This window comes from Lonchura striata, chromosome 16 (assembly GCF_046129695.1).
Source record: "Lonchura striata isolate bLonStr1 chromosome 16, bLonStr1.mat, whole genome shotgun sequence".
Taxonomy (NCBI): Eukaryota; Metazoa; Chordata; class Aves; order Passeriformes; family Estrildidae; genus Lonchura; species Lonchura striata.
Genome location: NC_134618.1, coordinates 8,670,463 through 8,691,122, shown reverse-complemented (window position 1 = coordinate 8,691,122; position 20,660 = coordinate 8,670,463). Strand labels below are relative to the sequence as shown.

At 38.8% G+C, this 20,660-nt stretch overlaps 1 protein-coding gene across 3 annotated transcripts in view; it reads left to right on the top strand.

The window, feature by feature from the left end:
• SHISA9 (shisa family member 9) overlaps positions 1-20,660 on the top strand; it is a 178,421-nt gene that overhangs the window by 438 nt on the left and 157,323 nt on the right. For 2 of the 3 annotated variants that reach the window (XM_031506109.2, XM_031506107.2), the window contains exons 2-3: positions 731-1,330; positions 8,434-8,561. In XM_031506109.2, the coding sequence (XP_031361969.1) occupies positions 807-1,330; positions 8,434-8,561 (652 nt within the window). In that variant the 5' untranslated portion in view covers positions 731-806. Of the gene's footprint in view, positions 1-549; positions 1,331-8,433; positions 8,562-20,660 lie in introns of those variants that run through there. The other variant, XM_031506106.2, reaches the window with a different exon arrangement.

Genomic DNA, 20,660 nt, shown 5'->3' with positions numbered 1-20,660 from the left:
AGGGAGAGAGAGCGGGGAGAGAGAAGACTCCGGCCCCTCAGCGGGTCTGTCGAGGGGCGACAGGCGGGCGGGCAGCCCCGTCTCTGGCACGCAGCTTCCCGCGGCCGCCTCAGAGGACGGGCTGGGCTCTCCCCGCTGGCACCGCGCTCGCCCGCCCGCCACGGCGCATCTCCCTTCCCCGGCGGCTGGATGCCGCGGCGGGTCCGTCCAGCCTCCCGCGCCCTGCCCTGGCAGCCCGGCCGCGGGCGGGGCTCGGCGGGCGCCGCGGGTGTGTGAGGGAGTTGTGCGAGAGACCGCGCCGGGCTCCGCGGGGGAGCGGAAGGTGGGTGCCCCGGCGCCCCGCGCTGGCACCGGGCTGCGCGGGGAGGATCCTCGCTCGCCCTCTCCTCCTCCCGCCCCTGCAGCGCCCTCGCCTCAACCCTCCCGCTTGGCGGCCCCTCCACGCCCCTCTCGCCAGCCCGGCGCGGTGCCCCGCACGCCGCCGCCACCTCCACCCCTCGGTCCTCCTCTTCCTCCTCCTCCTTCTCCTCCTCCTCCCGCGCTCCCTCTCACGCGCACTCCGCTCCACAAGTGCCGCGCGCCCGCTGCTCCGGAGCGGAGCGGGGCTGGGCTGCGGACCCTGCGCGGGGGCTGCGGACCCTGCCCGGCCCGTTCGGGGCTGTCCGTGGTGCTGGAGGCGAGCGCGGGCTGAGCGGACGCCCGGCTCCTGACGGAGCCCCTTTATGTTCAGCTCCTGGCGCAGCGCAGCATCCAGCAGCTCGAGTGGCGGCGGCAGCAGCATCGCTGAGCCGGGGCTGGGAGGCAGAATGGAAGGCTTTATTCGGCTGCTCTTCGGCTACTTGGTGGCGGACCTTCTCACGCTGGTGTGTCGAGCTCAGGAAAAAGCTGGCCAGCAGCTGGGGAGCTTTGTGGTGCTCTCGGGAGGAAACCACTCCAGCCTCGGGGAGCAGATAGACCCCTCCGAGCCACCTCCCACCCCAGACTTCTGCAGGGGCTATTTTGACGTTATGGGGCAGTGGGACCCCCCCTTTAACTGCAGCTCGGGGGAGTTCATCTTCTGCTGTGGCACTTGTGGCTTCAGGTTTTGCTGCAAGTTCAAGAAGACAAGGCTGGATCAAAGCACCTGCACAAACTATGAGACGCCGTTGTGGATGAACACTGGGAAGCCTCCTTCCCGCATAGACGACCCTCTGCATGACCCTACCCGGGATAAAACCAACCTTATTGTCTACATCATCTGTGGGGTTGTAGCAGTCATGGTGCTGGTGGGGATCTTCACCAAACTAGGGCTGGAGAAGGCACACAGACCCCAGCGGGAGCACATGTCCAGGTAAGGCTGAGTGCCAGGCAGCAGGGTCCCCTTCCCCCCTACCTTCTGCCAGCCCCTAGAGAGGAGAGAGGAGCCCATGTGTCCCTGCCAAACAGACAACTCCTGCCAGGCAGGCTGCATTCCCCTGCAAGGCGACCGAGAGAGACCAACTTTGCTGAGCAGAGCTCCTGTGGTGCCCCAGCCCGGGTTAGCACAGAACATGCATATTGAGGAAGACTAGGGATAATTGTGGAGTCTGCACAGACAGTAGTACATTTTTATCTGCAGTGCCTGACCCTCTCTCTAAAAAGATCCAGCAAGTGTTCCCAGATATACTGTGCATAAATAGAAAAACAAATCCTTAAACACTGAATTATAGAAAGCCTGATGTGTTCCCCCTTCCAACAGTTTCAAGGATTGGAAAATGTTTTTACTTCTCAACAGAAGGATGTAAACAAATGCCATCTCACCCTCCCTCTCCAGCTGCAAAATGGTTTTGGCAGGACCTTCTCTACTCCTCCAGCCCTTGCAAGTGTGTGAGCTATTTGTAAAATTTCTAAGCTGTGAAAATGAGTCAGGGTGGAAGGGAAGAGGAAGACACAAAAAGGAAAAGCTATTGTAGAATTTCTTAACATTTTTTCAGTTACTGTTGAGAAGTAAAAAATGGAATATGAAAGTCTTGCCGCATCCATGTATGTGTGTGTTCTAACTGTCTCCACGGTGTAATGGCTGAGTTCTATCAAAAAGAACCTCCCCCACCTAGAGTTAGGAATGCTGTGTACCATCTACTCCAGATCCTGGCTGCCTAGTGGTGGATAGGCAGGTGGGCAGCTCGGGACAGAGCCCAGTGTCTTTAACAACATATTCCAAACCCAGATTGTTACAGCAGTTCAAAATCAAGGCATAACACATTTGTCAAGTTTGCAGCCTGTCTGATTCTTTATGCTAATCCCAGGCACATGAAAATAAAGCAGATGGGGGAAAGGCATTAAAAAAGGCAAACAGATCCATTAAAGAGTCTAAATAGATCCCAGCATATTGGGCAACTTCAGTGATGAAATACAATGAAAGGATACCTTCTACTGGACATGCAGTGTGGCAGAAAACTTCCTCTTGCCCCGACTGCTAATGGTGTAGCCCACAATTTTTAAGGCTTGGATGAAGAGTCATCCTTTGAAAGACAGTCCAAGAGATCAACTCAACACCTGGAGCCTCATTTTTACTGAAGTTTCTGCATGACTTTTTGATTAACTGCTTATTTTGAAATGAACAGAGAATGTCACAGAAATACTCCTGAAAATGTATCACCAGTCCATGAGCTATTATTTGCTATTTATAAACGGGCTGATATGGATATGCTTTACTACTGAGGTAAAAAGCACATTGCAGAAATTTTAGTCAACAGCGTGTGTCAGTGACACTTTTGGAAAGGTGGTTTTTGTTGAGGAAGGTATGATAATCCTTTAGACATTTTGAATATAAATTGAGAAAACAATACATGGGTCCCAATTTATTTTTTAAATCCACAGAGCTTGTTTGCAAAAAGCTCTTGCTTGCTTCAGTCTCTCTCTATAGGATCTTTATGCAGGCAAAAAAAGAAGGCTCGTAACACTCACAATGCCCAGAACAGAGTGAAGTTATAGTCATTCCTGCAAATTATGGCTTAAATAGGTCCTGCTTCTGTGAATAAAAGTATTTGCTATCTAAAGTACAGGTGTGAAGTATTCTGAAAGGATATTCTGTCTCAGTTTATGGAAGTAGAATTATGGGGGATTGGAAAATCATTCACATATCCTCAAGTCATGTATGCATAAAGATTAGATTTCTGAAGTGGGTCTTAGCAAAGGTTGTCTGTTGCCTTGATTACTTAACAGCGTCTGTGATCTTGTACATGAAACTGTTCAAGGCAGGATTATATAGAAACTTGGAAAGTCATGATCACATGGCAAAACAGTCACCCACTCAGTACACATAATAGCTAGTCATGTTCTGAAAAAGAATATCTGTAGCTTTTTTTTTTTTTAATAAGTTCTCTCTTATTCCTGTTGTGGGATAGGTTTAACATTAATTTGAAAAGGAATTTGGAAATCCCTTTGGCAATCTATAAATATATTAATTGAGTGAAGAATTGAAGTAACCTCTTAGTCCTCGAGTGTTTAACTAAAATATTCTATTCTAGCTCATTTTACACTACTAATGTTCTGAAAAAAGGCTGCAATGCTTAAAAATAATTTATCTATCCAAACATTTAATAGTACCAACAATTGATATAATCTGTAGGCTGTGTTCATAGTCACCTTCTTTTAAATATTCATCACTACAATAGCAGAAAACCAAAACAAAAAAGAACACCTACATTTTTTTTCTATACTGAACCTTATTAATAAGCAGAAGTTTAATGCACCGAGAGTATTAGGTAGGCCAAAGCAAAAGTACTAAGTGTTACTCCATTTTGGCTGGCAGCAAGAAACACACAGAGAAGGATTTGTCATCTATTTCCTTAGATAAGATTGTGTTCTTTCCCTTGCCTAGCCAATGGCTGCATAAACATTTGAATCCCCTTCATGTCTATGAAAAAATTCACTTAGGAAAGGGATAGTACTGCTTATCAAAAAAACCAATGCATAATGGAAACTGTTTTTTTTTTTTAATGGGGGCTGATTTTTTAAAGAAAAATGAACAACTGGGTATAACTGGTGTAAAGTATACATTTCCATTTTTGATTTACTAAAAATATTTCAATATATGAACAGAGACCTGACACGTGGGAATAAGAACATTGACTCCTAAATAGGAAGCAATACTATGCCACACTTTTTAAATTCTTGCATTACTTCATCCTGTAGTCAGTAGATCTGCTGCTGAAGTAAGACACTGGTGTGTATAAGAGTGGTACAGTGTTAATAAAGAAAGATTTCTTTATTAACTCACCATAGTTTCCATACAGCTGCCTTTCATCAAATATTGTTTACTACTATACCAAAGCAAACCAAGAACACTCCATTAATTTCACTGAATTTTCCTGCTATATTTGACAATGAAAAAAGCATTGTGGAAATGTATTAAATCAGTGAAAAAAAATATCTATAGAAAAAAGTCTCTTTTGGGCAAGTCCCTTTAGAAAAAAAGTCAAGACTTGTCCTTTCTTAGAGAGTTTGTTACTTCCTTTTGTTTTGAGGAAACTGGCCAGGTATGGCACTGTTGACATTTTCTTTCTGTTGGCACGGAACTGTAAATCTGGAAGATGAACATGGGGAGGGGAGTACAGAATTAACTCTGCATGGTGTCTTTCGCTTTAGACCTTGCATGTTTTGTTTCTCCTTATTTTAAAATGTGTTCCTTGATGTTAAAAGGAAATTAGTATTCCCTTCAGCTACAGCGTCCAAGACTAAGCAGAAATAGTAGTATCCAGAGTAGCTCTTCCTATCCCCTCCCGTTTTTGAGGAGAATAAGGAAATCAGATGGTGTAGGAGGGAGCTGTGGCAGAGGGAGGGAACGTGGCAGCGTTGTGCATGAGAGGACACGGATTTGATCTGCCTGCTGAAGCAGACCAGGAGCTTTGTTAGGCATATGAGGGCAGCACGTTCTTGCTGCTTGAGACTACACCAATGGGCCTGCCAGGCTCCATCAGTTCAAGTGGAGAATTCTCTCTCAAAAATGAATAGAAAATGAAAAAAGCTTTACCTCTGTTGCATAGAGGAGATTATTCTGTAAATACAACTGCACTCTTCTTCCTTAATCCTTGTGGAGAATGTGCAAACAAACCAAGACCTGAAAGGAAAATGTTTATAATCATGCTCTTATGCTGTAACTCCTGTTTTTTAAAACAGTGCTTCTGACAGTTTGTTAGCAGTCTTACAAATATTGTGAACCATCTGAGCTCTTCTTTCTTCCTTCACAAGGAAGAAAGTGCCCAGTGCTGCTCAGGACTGAAGTTCTTTTATTGATCATTTTAAAGACATGTAGTTGGGGCCAAAAATGGCCTGACTTGCCAAAATCCTGAATCCAATGTGTGAAATTATTTCCCTTATGGGTTTTGACCCAGTTTTGGAGGCAGAATATGACAAGTGACCTTTCATGAAATAACCTGTTTCAGCTTCTTTAAACTTGTATCCATAAGGGAAATGCCTGGCTCCACATGCTCTATAACACCCCAAACCAGTATTACATATCCAAAAAGAAAAATCTTATGGGAAGAGAAATGCTGAAGTTTTGTGATACTTGGATAGTTATGGGCCATGAGCTCTTACATAGGTAACACTTCTCCACTTTTGTAATACTACAGTCAATATCACTGCATAGATTTTAATGATGCTGCTTCCTGATTAGAAAGTTGTCTTGCACTTTGCATTTCATTTTTGCATTTATTTAAAAAAATTACCCAGTGTATTATGGGTGCAGGTAAAACCTTCTGTGTAAAGCTCAACTTTTCAATGGGACTGACTATAACAATTTCTTCAGATAATGAACAAAATCTATATGACTATATTTAGGTGAGACAAATTCATGAAGGTATTTTAAAAGTCACCTGGCCTATGTGGAATTTTTCAAAGCAAACATCTGTTCAACAATTTTGTCATGGATTGGAGAACAAGCTTCCCTATATCCATTTCATTATATGGGCCAATCCCTAAAAGAACAAAATGCAGGTACAGCATTTCCTTTGTACTTCAGTAATACTGAAGCTGCTACACATTTTTAACTCTCTCTGACATCAGTGAAGAATAAGGACATGCTCTCAGTTATATGAGCTATTCTGCCCTGAGAAGATTGAACAATTATTTAAAAATTGAACTTTGGCTAACACAGTATAGGTGCTATGTTGTTAAAACCAGAACTTGATGGTGAGCAGTTAATCTTATCTTAATACAGAAGAAGGAACTGGACAGGTTACTCCTTGAAAACCATTTGAAAAAAGCTACCCTGAACTGGTAGAAAACTTAGCATTTTCATATACAGGCAGTAGTTCATCTGCCATCATACAGGGTGTTATTTAAAGTCTACAGCAAACAATATTTACCATCAGACTAAGAGCAATCTTAAAACCCACTCTCACAAAGTGGGGAAATACTTAGATCTCACAGTTTTAACTCCCACACTGGAGTTAGAAACTTTCATTTACTTTTTTTTTTCCCTTCCCAGAAATGTGTCCAGCTGCCTCTGGAATTGGAATTAATATTGATGTCAATAATTTCCTCTGTATAGAGATATATTTGCATAAATTGACTAGATATTAATGGGTTTGGTCTCCACTTATTTGAAATTGTTTTTGCAATATAATGCTCTCCTTTTTCATCATTTCTACATGTCTTTCGAGATCTCTTCTGTTGAATTTTTATTATTCTGCTATGTAGGCCAGCTCTGCTATTTCTGCAGTCTAAGCACTGCTTCAAATGGGAGCATTACTCTGATACCATTAATCATGTGGTTACTGTCTTCTGACCTTTTCCAGGATCAACAGAGTATTCTCTAACATGTTGATCACAACTGTAACTAATATCTTAATAACATAATGTTAGTCATAAACACAAGAAAATATCAGTATTGTTCATCTGTGTACCCAAGCAATGTTCCAGCAGCCTGAAAGCAAGATCCATATCAAGATTTCTCTCTGTAACTTAAATGAAGCTACCTGTTTTATAATAATTAAAATATGGTACTGTTTGATTGACAAATCATAATATCACAGAAGTAACTTTAATATCACTAGTGGAGGAGCTAGATGGCTCTTGCCATGGCTTTCACCAAGGAATGTGCTTATTTTTCATTTATTTATATATTAGTTTATAAGGCAGTATTTCTTGATGCAGTATCTGGGACACTATATAATTTTGTAGAAAATTAAACTAAACTAGGCATAGTGCCCAGAAAATGTGTCCACACCCTTAAACAATTGCTCAAGAGTCTAAAAATTAAAAACAATAAAACAAAAAGGAAGTAAATAATGGTCCATTATGCATTGACCTGAATAGAAAAGATTTGCACTGAAGACACTGGTAACACATAGTACACATACAAAGCTTTCCTTTGCCTAAGGCGACAGCTTCTGCAGGTGGGCCAATTATTTCCTAGTGCACAGTAGTTCAGCAGGTAGCTCTGGCACATAGGTAAGGACTAATCCTGCTCCTATGGAACTCTGGAAAAACAGCACAGACTCACAGACAGAGTTAGATGTTGCCATGCTGGGAGTTTCAGAGCTTAAACTTGGTCAGTAACTCTGGCTGCACAGGGCTGATCCAGGTGTGTGTGTTTATCCCTGTGCCTAAGGATGCCCTTGCACTCAGCAGAACACTCAGCAGTGCAACTGGTCCCGACACAGCCACCAGAGCAGGATGAGTCTGTCACACTGCCTGCAGCTCTGCAGGGCAAGCCCGCACCCAGCACCAAGCTGGGCCTGGCCTAAATGAGGAACTTCTTGCTTACTCCCTCTTTGCTAGCACAAAGCTTTCATCCTGTTTCTGAACTACTTTCAAAGGAGCAGGGAGTTCCTATGCAAGCTTTGCTCTATGTTAAAGACTAGGACACTCACAGAAGTTAGAAAAAGACCTTTCTGATCTCCTCATCTGGATGAGAAATCCTTAAATCCCTGCTTGCTGGATTTTTGCATGGAAGTTACATGACTTTTCAACTTGAGTGACATTTTTGAATGAAAACTTTGAAGACCACAGTGTTGTGTGTGCTAATTACAAATTACCAATTTCCTTTGAAATTGGTAATCTAGGTGTGAAGATAAGCAGTTTGTGAAAGGTGTAGCCATGGGCTAGGTGCTGAGGTGCTCAGCTTAACCAAGATGGCAATAAATGTTACTGAGCACATGCAGTGACAGAATTCTACAAGGCTCAAGGAGCTTAAATTATGTTCCTCCAAAGCCAAGATACCTAAAGAACTTAATGTGTTTCTGTGTTTTACTTCTAGCAACTTTAGGTTGTCAGTAAGACAACCTAAAAAGAGCCTTAGGTGTGAAGTCTCACAATGAATTTACTTCCCTGCATTTACTGTGAAGGGAGCTGGTTTCTCCAGCAGACATTATGATCGACTGCACTGCAAACTGGAATAGATCTTGGAACATATTGTTAATGCCTTACTGATTTTGCAGATTCATTCTGGTTTTGTTTGGATTTCAGGGCTCTTGCTGATGTTATGCGACCTCAGGGTCCTTGTACAACAGATCATATGGAAAGAGATTTAAACATTGTAGTACATGTGCAGCATTATGAAAACATGGAGACGAGACCTCCTCCAAACAACTTACGTAAGTTGCATTTTAACTTTATCAATAACTGAATGCTGGCACTGAAAAGAGCATTATGGAACTATTATTGCTGAATGTCAAATGAGGATCTTGCACATGGGTTCTTGCAAATTAGAAATATTCATTTTCTCAGAATGAGAAAAATTTTATTTCCTAGTGCAGATTAGTGCAATAGTGAGATAAATAAATTTTGAATAGGCAAATTAGTGACTGTATTTAGTTTTAATTAGTTTTCTTGGTTTTGTATATTTGTCTTCTTCTACCTGTTGTTTTTGCTCAGCTCATCAGCCTTTGCCTTATTCTGTGTTTTGTAATACCAAAAAACAACCATTGTTGTGGTTACAGCTGTATTTAAAAATGTTTCATAGGGCTGTAACATCTAGTAGCAAAGTGGTCTCATTAGGCTGTTAGATAATATCCACTAGTACAGTAATTAAATACTTCCCTGGATAGCATCAAGTTGTATGCGGTTTTCATTTTCTCAAGGGAAAGATGAGAAAATTATTATTTTAATTTTTATATAATGTTTTTATTCTGTATCTGCTATTACATGTTTATGTTATTGAAGGCAAGAAAAAAGTGCACCTTGGAGCTTCAGGTGAGATGTGGTGGCATTTCAAATGGTTCTGAAGTCATAGACAACTTATTTCCCAGGCTGTATTAGAGCACAATACAGATTTTTCTCATGCACAGATACATATTCCTCTTGTGATAAACAATGACACTGAAAATTTAATTTGAATACTTATTTATGTAACTTACATTCAGCCATATCTTAAAAAAATATATACATACTTAAATTATGGATATATTTACTAAATCAAGTTCAATATATTTATAAAATAAAAAGGTGTAATTCAGAAAAGTTTAGATCTGTAGGCAGTGAGTGGCTTTATTCTGTGTTGTAGATCAGTGTAGATGTGCATTTTACTGCAAATAGGTTTTTACTGCATTGTTATTTTCATTTTGAAACATTTAAAGTATGTGCACTCATCTTTTCCTTAACTATAATAAGAAAGTTTGCTTCTATTTGGAGTTTTATTTGGACTGCATTGTGCAGTTGTTGGTGCTTTTTTTTGGTGGAAGGGTGTAAAGACAATGGAAGAAAGAGCAGCTCCATGTGCTGCCTGCACTCCTAGTGCCTGCTTTGTGAGAGAGGCTGATGGCCATTCCTTATGTACACCCCTACAGAAAAATGGGAGAAAATTAAAGCTGTGTCCTCGAATAAAGGTTGCACATACAGGGAGATGTGACATCTCATCATGGGACACCTCATCTGTCTGCCCTGCTCTCCAGCAAAGAGCTCCCACCTGGGGCTCTGCAGATGTGCTGTGGAGAGAGGGAAGCACACACCCTACCTGGGTAGGAACACCACTTCTGGAGGGGAACCTAGGCTGCTCCCTCAGTCAGAGGTGCTCTAACACCCTGCAGCCTGACTTCTGCAGGGTTAATGAGGATGGGAATGTGCACTGCATCTCTTTGCTCTGTGTGTCAGCTCCTTGCTGATGTCTGATCCTTCATATGACCATGTTTGCAGGAATGTTACCAAACAGTAATGAAGTTTGGGTCCATTATTTTCTCTCAGATGTGAAGTGTTTATTCATAATCCCAGTTAATGGAGTCAGAAAGTAAAGAGCTTCTTGCTGCATTGATTTTATCTAGATTTTTGTAATGATCACACTGAGATATTTTGCTTAAAACTTTTTGTTTATACTGCAATATACAACATAACACAGTAAGCCTTTAAAGTCATTGTTTTTCATATTTGAATTCAGATTTCAGCCTTGCTTCTAGGAACTCTTGCATATAAATGCAGCTCAGGCCCACATGGGTTCTGCATCAAGGAAGGAAAAACACACACATTTTATGGAATGTTGGTTTATGCTGACCCCAGACATCCACACCACCTCTGTCTCAGAATACAGCCCTCTGGCACAGAGGGAGGAATTATGTGCGAAGCAGCTCTTGCACCATTGCAATTCACAACACAGAAGCACTGCTGCTACTTTGGAGCTGTCCTAATCCTTTGGGTCATGTATAGGGGCAGTCCCAACAATGCTTCTTACACATCTCAGGCATTCCTGCTACAGAAGGAAACCTCAGAAGCCAGCAGCTCTGATGGTAATTGTTTCAGTCTTTAATCAACTTTATGCATAAAGTCAATAATTTTAGATTGTTAAGTGCAAAACTTAAAGTGGGGAAATTACTCAAGGCATTCTATAACCAATATTGTGTACATTTCCTTCATAGCAAGTGGATTGTTGTTCTATATTTGTTGCCATTCTAGTCTCATAAATTCATATAAAACATGATTAAATGACGTACTAGAATTAGCCAGAACATCACAAGTGATTTAAATCTATTGAAAATGTGCATGTATGGTGCAGGAAAAAGATCTTTCTATAAAGACAAAATTATTAGGACAAATTTTTCAAGCTCAGTATCTTAGCAAATCAGAATTTTATAGTGAAGTTCTGAAACACTGCAAGAGTGGATATTACAGACAGAAACTTTGGCAGTGAAGCCTTACCTACTACCACTGCTGGAAAAGTGACAGCTTTTTTGGGGTACTTTAAAATAAGCAGGTAAACCAGAGTGAATCACAGCTTTCATAGTCTTTACTTAACACAGAAAATGAAATTGTGTAAAATTATTGCATCATAAACTTTAATACACATTTTCTAAGTTACCACTTTCTGTCTACTTGCCATCTCATAATGAGACTTAAATATTTGAGGCTGATGTACTTTTCACATTGATCCATAAATATGAAATGGACAGGAGGAATTTCTTAGTCATTGCATGTCCCTTCCATACTGGGTCTTTCAGACAAGCTGTTGAAGGCCAAACATTATTAAAAATGTCCTAATTTGAGTGTTCATTTTCTCTTTCTGTCCTCTTGAAAATATTTTGCTGATGTTGCCAATACGTTCTGAAAGTGTTTGGTGAAGGGAAATTCTTTTGTCAAAATGACAAAGTTCACATGATCTCTGACACTGAAAATGAGTTTGTTTCTGTTTCTGGACTGTTTGTTACCAGAGGACCAGGATTTTCTTTGATGCCTGCAGCTATTTGCCAGAACTCACAGTACAGTGGAAGGCCAAAAGCTCTTTTCAGAGTCTTGCAGTTTACTCAGTTTCTTGTCCCTTCTTTTTTGATATTTAGAAAAGAACAGACATTTTGGAGGTTCCCAAAAAACAGAGGTTTTTCTTTGCTCATGTGAATCCAGACAACCTAGATGATTTTTAGTAGAATCTTTTTAGTAAAAGATTTTTAGTATTTTTAGTATTTAGTATTAGTATTTAGTATTTGTCTTTAGTGGCTGTTGTCCTAATTTTCTTCCAGTACTGTGCTTTCCTTAGGACTGCTTTTCTGTTATCCCCTTCATTCATACACATTAGAATCTGGTGGTGCTTTGTAAACATGCAGCACATACCTATCAAAAAGTGTAGCATTCAAGTCTTCTAACATGAGATGTTAAATAAAATAAAGTAAAAAAGTAATGTGAAAAACATCAAACCAAAAGCAAACCTTTCTGCAGAATTTGACATTTAATGGTCATCTCTGACTTTAAGGAATCTTAAGAAAGCAGAGAAAGCAGCAGCAGTCAAGGTATTCTTTGCACTTTTTTTTTTTTTTCTGTTTTTGTTTTTTTTTTCCTACATACTGTGTTCAAGTAAGGGATTTATTTAACTTATGGAATTATAACACTGATGGAGTGGGAGTTAGGAGGCTTCATAACTACATCCTCATTTCTGAAACGTGATTACTGCTATTATTTCTGATTCATGATCTGTGATAGCAGAGTAAAAAGATACTTCAGTTGGTACAATTCACAGTCACTTTCCCTAATGATCAGTAAATGCTCTGTTACTATTTCCCAAGAACTAGCCTTGCACTAGTAAATTTAAACAATTTATGCAGGCTCCCAAGATAAAGGTGATTTTAAAAGGAAGCCAATTATAGATTAAGAAGCTTTTTAAGATGAAAAATGCTCTTAGTTTGACATGTATGAATTATTTCTTTAGTTTGAATTTAACTTTGAAAAGGTGGATTTTAAACACATGATTCAAAGAAGGAAATGTTGCACTGTTTCAAATGGCCAGCTTTAATACTAGCTAAAGATTTGCAGCACATGTGATTAAAATGACCTTTAAAAAAATATATTCAGTGTTGTGTGTGCTGCTGTATTTGATTGTCAGTTGTCCTGGATACTGGCTAACAACAAATGCTAATGTTGAAAACAAAGCTATGCTATCTCTGTAACTGGTGCCTTATGATAAGTTAACTTTTGTTTTTTCTTTATGTGTTTACCATCTAAAATGCAGTAGGCATTTAAATAGGAGGATATTTTTTAAAGTCCTTGTACATTACAATAAAAATTCGGTATTGCATATCCCTGTTCTTCTCCCCATTTCTGCACATAGAAGGTCAGTCTGTGTTTTCCCGTGGCAGGAAGTGTCACTTGTTTGACACTGTGAAAATAGAATTCACAAGAATATTGCTCAGTCTTTCATCAGTAGTGAATAAGCTTTTTTGTTGTTTTTGGCAAATTAATTATTTTTATGTTTGACATACGTAAAATGTTTAAATCAGATGATTCATTGTCTTGCATTGCCTAAATGTAATTCCTTGTGTTGGTCATTGCAAATAAGCAGGGAGGCTTACTAAGAAACTTCAGTAAAGAGAAGTCCTGTCAGTCCAAATGTAAAGCTCATGGAGCATATCAAACATGAGAATTAATTTGCTTACACAGTAACTGTTGGACAGTTAATTGCATGATACTGAACAAGTGGTTGTTGAGGATGTGCAGCATTATTGCAACGTTGTGCTTCTGGTGACAGGGGCCTTGAAACTCCACCAAGCCTCTTGTTTGGACAGGGGGCTGCAAAATGCAAAGGACTGAGCAAATAATGTTGTTTGGCTTTTTTGGTGTCTGGGTTGTTTGATTACAATGAAATGCTTATTTAGACCTGGCTTTGTGCATGGGTGCGTGTCCAAGAGGAATTACACAATTTTCTTCATAAACTTTGATTGGCTGTTAATCTGCTCACTTGGAAGGACAAGAGACTCAGAAGCTGAGCTGGGTAGACAGGGCCATGTTCTATGACCAGAAAGATGGACAACACTAATAAGTTTTCAGCCAAGAAAAAGATAGTTTGAGCAGACTGACAGAAGGAGTGAAGAAGTATTGCTGATGGAGTGCTCCAGGACAGTGAAGAATGAGGGAGAATAAACTGGCCAGCTTAACTGGAGGATGTCCTTAGTGCACAAAGTCTACAGTGCTGTGACAGAGGGGACTGTAGTCAGCAATACTGGGAACTTGCTTACATTTAAACCCTATTCTTCACTGCCATTGTGCAAAAACTCATTTTACTGGGGTTTCTGTGGTCTATACAGTAAACACCTTAACAATAAAAGAATCTGATAATTTAGATTAAATTCCTGAGCTAAACAGAAGCTTAGCTTTCAGTTAACCCTGGGAGAGAGCTGCTTATGGCATTCTGACTGTACTATACAGCTAAGAGGACAAAGTCCACATTTAAATGATACATTTTACAAACTAATCATCCAAGTAAAAGCCCACACTACTATCACCAGCCATGTCAAAAGAAATATTGTATATTTAAATATAAGTTCTGTTTGAGGTTAGAAGCTGCAAACTGCTTTGTCACAGCTATTTTGAGACTTTTTTAAACCTTTAAATTAATTTTTACATACTGACTTAAACTGAAATCTTGCTACAAATACAGCTTCAAAGCATTAGCAAATTAGTGATAGAACTTTTAAAATATAACTACAGCTATAGCAATGCATTCCATATATCCAGAGCTTTGCTGGAAACCAAATTTTCCATATGTATGGGAAATGTAGAGTCTGAAAATGCATTCCTCTTGCAACACAGTCACTGAAGACAGTAATGTTTAATCAGTTCTGAATGTGTGTTTAGCCTCACAATCATTAATATAAAACGTTTCTAATTTACATTCAAATTTTAATTCAGATGCATGATGCTGATTTATGAGAAGATGCTCTGAAACTTCTTGAAACACCAATGAATATTTTCAAGGAAGTTAATTACAACCTGAGAATGAGAGATTCTGGGGTTGTTTAGGGGGAAAAAAAAGGAAAACAAATGAAATTGACTTTTGGTAGATTTCATCAATTAAATTTTTAAAAAAACAAGATAGTTTTGAAAATGTAACTATATATCATACACAATATCTATGTATTTGTAACTACACCAGTCTTCACCAAGTGTACTGTGTCAGAACTCTGGCATTGCTCCTACCAAACAGTTAATTCCATGCCTTTGGAATCATCCTGTTTGCTTAATCTGGCAAATGAAAAAAATGAAGAGCAAAAGCAATAGTAAACATAAAATTTTGCATGAACAGGAGTGAAGAATTGAGTTTGTAATCAAATCAAACTGTGAACTTAATGTCATTCCATATGTTCTGTAGGCCTCTTCTTTGGTCTCAAATATTTCTTGCTAGATTTTATTGGAAACTCTAGGAGACTGTTATGGATCCTAGGTGCAATTTTAGGTTTGACTTCTGCTGGGTAGGTCTTTGTAAGCTCTGCTGCATATAAGGATTTCCATTAGAACTGCACAGTGAAGTTTTTGCTCTTTCTTCATTTATTGTACAATAAGAACAATGAGATTGGATTACTGCCTTGCATCCTATCATTTACTTCTATTCAGCTTTTAATTCAGAGAAATCATTTGACATATCTTAAACATATTCATCAATGTAAAATGTATTTGGGAGAAATACAGTCAGTCACTGACATTATCCTTTAGTGCAAGAATTAGCATTATGGTAATAAAAATACTAAGAATGTATTTTTGCATTTTATACTGCAGTTAAAAGGCAGAAGATTATTTAATAAAATAAAAGTATTGGTATAACAGAAAAGAGCATTGCTGTACTAGACTATTATATAGCAGCTTTGAGTCACACAACAGCAGACTTCAATAACACATCTGAAGGATGAGACTCATTTTGCTGTCATTGGGGTACAGAGTTGTACTTTGAGATGTTGCCTGATGGTGCAGGGATGTGTTTACCATCTAAAGAATAAAAAGTTCAGTATTTTTGGAAAACAGTGATGTGTTTCCCTTGTGATTGCACTTTTGCTTTGCAATCTAAATTTTACTTAACAAATTTGATTAATGAGGTGCTATTCCTATTATATGCTACTGAATTTAATATCTAAAATTTTATTTTGTCATCGGACAGGCACACCAAAGAACAATATTTTCCTTACTGAATAACTTCCAGTGCCAAATATTCCCACTACTAACCACAGCTGTCAGCAATATCAATCATCAGTGCTTCATGCCCATTTTTATCTTTCAAGTCACTCAGATTCTTGATGTCAAAAACTAGTACAGAAAACACTGCCTAACTAGTAGGAATCATGTTTTGAAAAAAATCCACAAACCATCAACACAACCTTTTTATGATTGTATTCTGCCAGATTTGTGCTCATCAAAATGAAGGAGGATAGAGACTGAAACAACTTATTTTTTAATATGGTAAGAATCACCTCACTGAAAGGCAAACAAAAACTACCCTTTGCTTTCATTGTTGGTTTGCCCTCATGCAAACTATGCTTCCCTTTTTCATGCCAAGACAATATGATTTTTAGCTGTTGACTTAGAGCTTAATAATCTCCCCAAATCCTTGAACTCCCACCCTCATATATTGTCTCAAAAGTCATAGATTGGTAACAAAAATGACAAAAAAGTAAACTCCCAAATAGATCAGTTCTGTCCACATCAGTTTAATGCTTGCAGGTGCAAGCATTACACAGCTTGTAATATATACACAGCTATAAAGATAATTTTTTATCATTTTGGCTGTGCAAAACTTTGAAACTGTATTTTAGATGTTAAAATGCTCTCATCAGAAATGTAACATTCTGTAAAATCAATTCCTTCCTAATTTTTCAATCAGTCATCCCAAATTTTCCAAGCAGAATCAGTGCAGTGGTTACACAATAAATAAGAAGTTGGATGCATACATTAAAAAGCTTATGAACACAAATCTCAATATTATGAGGCAATTGTAGCATCCTATTAAGGGAGGGACTTGCACCAATTTCAATCTACAGTCTCAATCATAAATGATTTTCAGTACTTTGTTCTATGTTCTCTGTTTTACATTATAAATTTCCTTGAAATGTACATATTGGCTCAGATTCCAGTTTTATTATCATAAGATAAAGTCAAGAAGGGAACTGAGTGTGTTGAATATTTATGAACTAACTTTTTTTGTTGATTTTTATAATACAAAAAGTAGTTGAAAAAAAAAATCTCTGGAACCATCCTACAAAATTGCATTGATAATCATTCCCAGATGATTACAATATGGATTTGAATTTAATCTTGAATTTTTAGTTATCACATCTAAATAGCTTTCAAGATTCCTTCAGTAACATAATTTTGGTTTCAGCTCATACATTTAAGCAACATGTCTGTTCACCCAAGCTTAAGGCTATAACTATACTTCTGAATCTGTAATGAATTTACAACATAATCCAAAATAATTTAATTGCTGTTTACCATTCACTCCTTGTCAATTAGAGGAAATGCACATTTGATAAAGAGCTATCCATACACAGCCAAGAGCATATACAAAAGAGAACATACATAACAAAGTTTGGACATTATTTGAGTTAGCACTTATTAAAATGGAAATGTCCACAATCAACTCTCAAAAGCAGGGCAGTTTTTACTCTGAGAAGTTTGTTTTCATTGTGTTAGTTAACCCTTCACTCTCCAAAGCACCAGCCAAGATAAAAAAACTCCAGCCTTTGCCATGTAGACCCTTGCTTTTCAAGAGCTAATCTAATCACTTTTGAATTACTTTATTATTTTCACACACCACATTCTCTATGCATACAGAACCTTGTGTTTCCTACTGCTGTCCCTTCTGCTGGCTGCAAGGAGCTGCTCCTCTGTGGCTACAAACCCCATTTGATGCTGGGTTGGATTGTTTCAGGGAGTCTGCAGTCAGCCATTCTGGCCAGCACAGCAAAGAATGCCACAACACAGAAAGTGCAGCAAATGCCTGCCAGCGTTTCATTTGTCACCAGGGCACTGTGAACCAGCAATTCCAGCCCTGGAGTACAGAGTGGTTGTGGGTGTGACTCTGATGTGTGGGTAGGAACAGTCTCTGAGCCTTGCAACAAAACCAGGATTTTGGCAGTGCTTAGAGTACTGGCCAGTTTATGCCAATTAGATGAAATTCTGATTGGTCAAAAGTCCTAGTAAAACTCTCATCCTCTTTAATGACTCAAGGATTTTACCCAGGGGCACTACAATTCATGTATATTTTACTGAGGGAAACTGTGTTTTTGTTGTTAATGTGGAATAAGGAGAGAGTTACAGGGATATGCAGCAAGTTTGTCTTACAGTTTTGCAAAAAAAGAAAGAAAACCCCCAAAAAAACCAACCAAAAAACCCCTCAAAAACACGCTTAAACAGTTCAGTGTTGGAAAAGGAAACATGTTCACTGGCAACAGCAATAGAAGCTAGTTAGGAAAAGTGCAGTGAAAACTACCACATAATTTACCAAATTGGACTCACCCGAGAAGTGTGTTGAGCAGCCAGGAGGATAGATGTACTTTCCTGTTTTGTTCTGATTTTAGGGAAATTTGGGCATCTGCAAATGAAGAAAAGCCATGTGTGTACAGGGGCAAGGGAACTTCTTGAGCTTCCCTTTCATGCTCGTGCCCTTTGGCAGCACAGCTGCTGTAGTTGAACAACTGTTGTCACCCCCAGTGGGCACGACAGGCCCCTTGGAGAGTTTGTGCTGATACTGAATGTCCAACCACTGAACCCTGGCACAAAACAGGATCACAGGTGGCAGCTTGCTCTAATGGAAATGGTAGGAAATTTTTCTGGAATGTTGTGTGCACTGAGCACTGTGGATTTGTTTCACAGAGGCCCCTCCAAGTACTGAGGGGTCCAAGTGAACATGTTTGCAATGGGGCATTGGCCAAGAATAGCCTGACTGGTTCTGCTGCTCTGGCATGGGGGGTTTGGCCATGTGAAACAATGTGCTCATACCTTCAGAAGCAAATTAATAGATGAATTCTTGTGTTAAAAAGAATCAGATGATTTTATAAAAAGCTTCCAAAAAAGAAATGTGTTTTTTTCTCTACCTCATCAAATTACTAACTCCAGTTTAAAGAATATAATTTGCATTTTTAACAGCAGTTTAAACTATTTCTCATTTTTTCAAAGCTCTAAGGTTGGAAAATTTTACTCCTCCTGTAGTAATCCAGATTCTTGTTAAAGTTTCAAGTTAATTTCTGAACAGCCATTGATTTTATGAGGAACATTCCTTATCACTTGTGAAAAACAAACCTGGCCACCATTTTGGTTAGAACAGTTTCAAGTTTCTAGTCTTAGCTCTGTAATGAAATTGCCATTAAATGCTTTACTTAGTTAAATGAACTCCTTTAAGGATTTTTAAAGTAAAATTATTTACATTAATGATTAATCACATCTTTCCCACAATTTTAACACTTATTTTTCTTGGATTCTTGTTTTTCCTCCTTGCTGAAGTGTCTCCATTTGCTAAAGGGTCTCCACTTAAGAAAAGAGGTCTGTGAAACAATTAACCCCAGAAAAGATCTTCAAGAATCCATAGAAAATCAGAAGGGATAAGTTATTAGCAGGTTTATTCCTAAATATTGAACTAGAATAAAGGTTTCTTTAAGACTTATAATGGCAAAATTCACTTATAAAGCCATTTCTTTTACTATGTTTCTGGGATTGATCTTGTGTCTACAGGTTTTTGCATCAAAGTCAAATTTTACCTCAACCATGCAAAGGTATTAGTGTGGTGATGGAGAGACCAGGCATTAAGTCTGGATAAAAATGTTTGTAGCAAAACCAGTAACAAATACGATAAACTTCTGAATCTTTAAGAATATTAAAAGTAAAATTGTTTATGCTTCTTTGAAAATATTCAAATTTTAGCAGATATAGAGGATAAGCATATAAAATACAATTTATACTATTAAGCTCTCTTTCTACAGTTTGTTCATTATATTAATAATTTTATGCAGTAATCTAATAATTAGCTGACTAATTTTTTTCTGACTGTGATCCTATGCCTCTCATAATGAGATCTAAATAATTTTATGCAAATATATTAGGTTTATTTCCTCTCAGAGTAACAAAATTACAGTAAAGAACAGCAGTGCTGCAGGGTTCCTTTCAAGCACATACAAATGTATGTATGTGTCACTTTATAATATGATGACCTTGTATTGTCATAGTCTAGCATTTTAGAACCATTAACATTTCCTTGTGAAAATCAGCTTTGAAATATTTATTTGCAAGCTACACTTTATTTCCAAGGTGACACCTTTTCCATCATTTCTATAAACATAGGGAAGATGAAGATGTTTCTGGAACCAGAGACACAGAACTAGAGTGATGCTGCAAAGTGTGAATCACCTATCTGCCCCATGCATAAGGAGAGATTTTCAGATTTTGTAAGCATCAAAATCACCCAAACATTTTTAGAAAGGAAGACAAGTGGTCCATGAAAATCTGGTCTCTGTACCTTAGTGCTTTACTCTGCTGAAATTGTCCACTGGAATAACACTAAAGTTTCCCTTTCCTCTTTACCACCTCTTGTGTCTGTTCATCAGGAGGAGGGTGGATTGTGCCTCTCCCCTCAGCCCCTCTGTATCTCAATAACCTATGTGCAGTACCTCAGGTTCCTCCTGTGTTCCTTGATTTTGTTTGGCCAAAGAATAATCTCTGATTTTTTCAGAGTTGCCCATCCTGGGCTACGTATCCTGACTGACCAGAAAGCAGAACAAGCCAAGCAAAAAACCATAAAGATTCAGCCTTTTGTCTCCATTCGGCCATTTGTTTTCCTAACAGCTGTAGAAACATCTCATCCTTGAGATCTCAATAACACCAAAAAGGGCAAAGGAGTAAAAAGCTACTGGAGGGAGTAACAGACATCTAGACAAAATAAAAATTACGTTACCCTTGTTCTCTTTTAAGAACAATAAACCTCGAGTTATTTAGTGAGTGCAATGAAATGCTACAGGGCATTGTTA